The 1,711-nt window shown below is 38.9% G+C and overlaps 1 protein-coding gene across 1 annotated transcript; it reads left to right on the top strand.

Moving 5' to 3' along the window:
- The first annotated feature begins 221 nt into the window (after positions 1 to 221).
- LOC107538689 (olfactory receptor 52A1) lies at positions 222 to 1,160 on the top strand. Its single transcript, XM_016215011.2, has one exon. It carries the CDS (start codon positions 222 to 224, stop codon positions 1,158 to 1,160), a length of 939 nt encoding a protein of 312 aa, XP_016070497.2.
- The last annotated feature ends 551 nt before the right edge of the window (positions 1,161 to 1,711 follow it).

Here is a 1,711-nt window from a genome sequence, read left to right as displayed (position 1 = left end):
TTATTGTGATTCAGTGCTGTGGACTCCCTTCCTGAAAACAGTAATATAATTCTATGGATCTGTATTTTCCCTTCAGTATATCACTGAGATGGATTATATGATCTTGGAGTTCTACTCCAAACACACAGGCTCAATAGGGTGACTTTGGGTAAAAATAGGAATTAGAAGTACACTAGCCCTGACTAATTTTTTTTGTTTGCATCAGGAGGCCCAAAGATACTATGCTCATTTCCAACATCACTGTTTTCAGGCCTTCTATGTTGACACTAATCGGGATCCCAGGCTTAGAGTCTGTGCAGTGCTGGATTGGAATTCCATTCTGTGTCATGTATCTCATCGCTATAATCGGAAATTCCTTACTTCTGATCATCATCATATCAGAACGCAGCCTCCATGAGCCCATGTACATTTTCCTAGGCATGCTAGGAGTCACAGATATTGCACTTAGTACCAGCGTTGTGCCCAAGATGCTTGGAATTTTCTGGTTTCATCTACCACAGATTTATTTTGATGCCTGCCTGCTTCAGATGGGACTCATCCACACATTTCAGTGCATAGAGTCAGGCATCCTGATGGCCATGGCCATGGACCGTTATGTGGCCATCTGTTATCCACTAAGACATGCTGCCATCTTTACCCATCAGCTTGTCACCCAAATAGGGACTGTGGTAACCCTCAGGGCTGCCATTCTAGTAGCCCCATACCTCGTACTGATAAAATGCCAATTTCAGTTTTATCATACAACAGTCATATCCCACTCCTACTGTGAGCATATGGCCATTGTGAAACTGGTTGCAGAAAATGTCCAGCTTAACAAAATCTATGGTTTGTTTGTGGCCTTCACTGTTGCAGGGTTTGATTTAATGCTCATCACATTGTCTTATACACAGATATTTATCACAGTTTTTCGTTTGCCTAAGAAGGAGGCTAGGTTGAAAACATTCAATACCTGCATTGCTCACATCTGTGTTTTCCTCCAGTTCTACCTCCTTGCCTTCTTCTCCTTCTTCACGCATAGATTTGGGTCTCATGTCCCCCCTTATATCCATATCCTCTTTTCTAGCATTTACTTGCTGATCCCTCCATTTCTCAATCCACTTGTCTATGGTGCAAAGACCAATCAGATCCGCATCCATATCATAAAAATGTTTTGTTTATAAAATCCACTGTGATTAATATCTACCTGTCTTCCTATTTATGCAATAGTAGTGATCACTCAAAACAAACAACATGAAACTCATATTATTTGAGATAATTGAGCTTTTATTTAGTAGTTTTGTGAAATTTGCCAGGATGATAATTAATTTTCAGATCACCATAGCCCATGACAGCTGTCAATCCATGGAGGTTGTGGATTCTGCCTTAGCAACGAGAGTGAGAAACATAGAAAGAGCAAAATAGTGAAATTATATTGTTTCCTTTTCTTTGTTTAGTCCCTGGTTGAACTTTCCTCCTCTAAGAATCCTCCAGGAGGATTCACAATAAGTCTAAAAATTTCCAGAGTCATTCTGGGAGATACAGTCACAAAAATCATGAGGTGTTCCATTTTACACATCAATATTTTTTCTGGTACCTTCACTATTTATTTTTTATTAATTCATCAAGTGTAAAAAACTTACAATTGAAAATGTTGTTAGAGAATAGTAGCATAATGATAAATTTGACACGATGCTTAAATTTCATGAGTTTGTTGCCTTTGCAGTCCTACATT

The sequence above is a fragment of the Miniopterus natalensis genome, chromosome 11 (genome assembly GCF_054644295.1).
Source record: "Miniopterus natalensis isolate mMinNat1 chromosome 11, mMinNat1.hap1, whole genome shotgun sequence".
NCBI classification, from domain to species: Eukaryota; Metazoa; Chordata; class Mammalia; order Chiroptera; family Miniopteridae; genus Miniopterus; species Miniopterus natalensis.
This window is presented reverse-complemented; position numbering and strand designations above follow the sequence as displayed.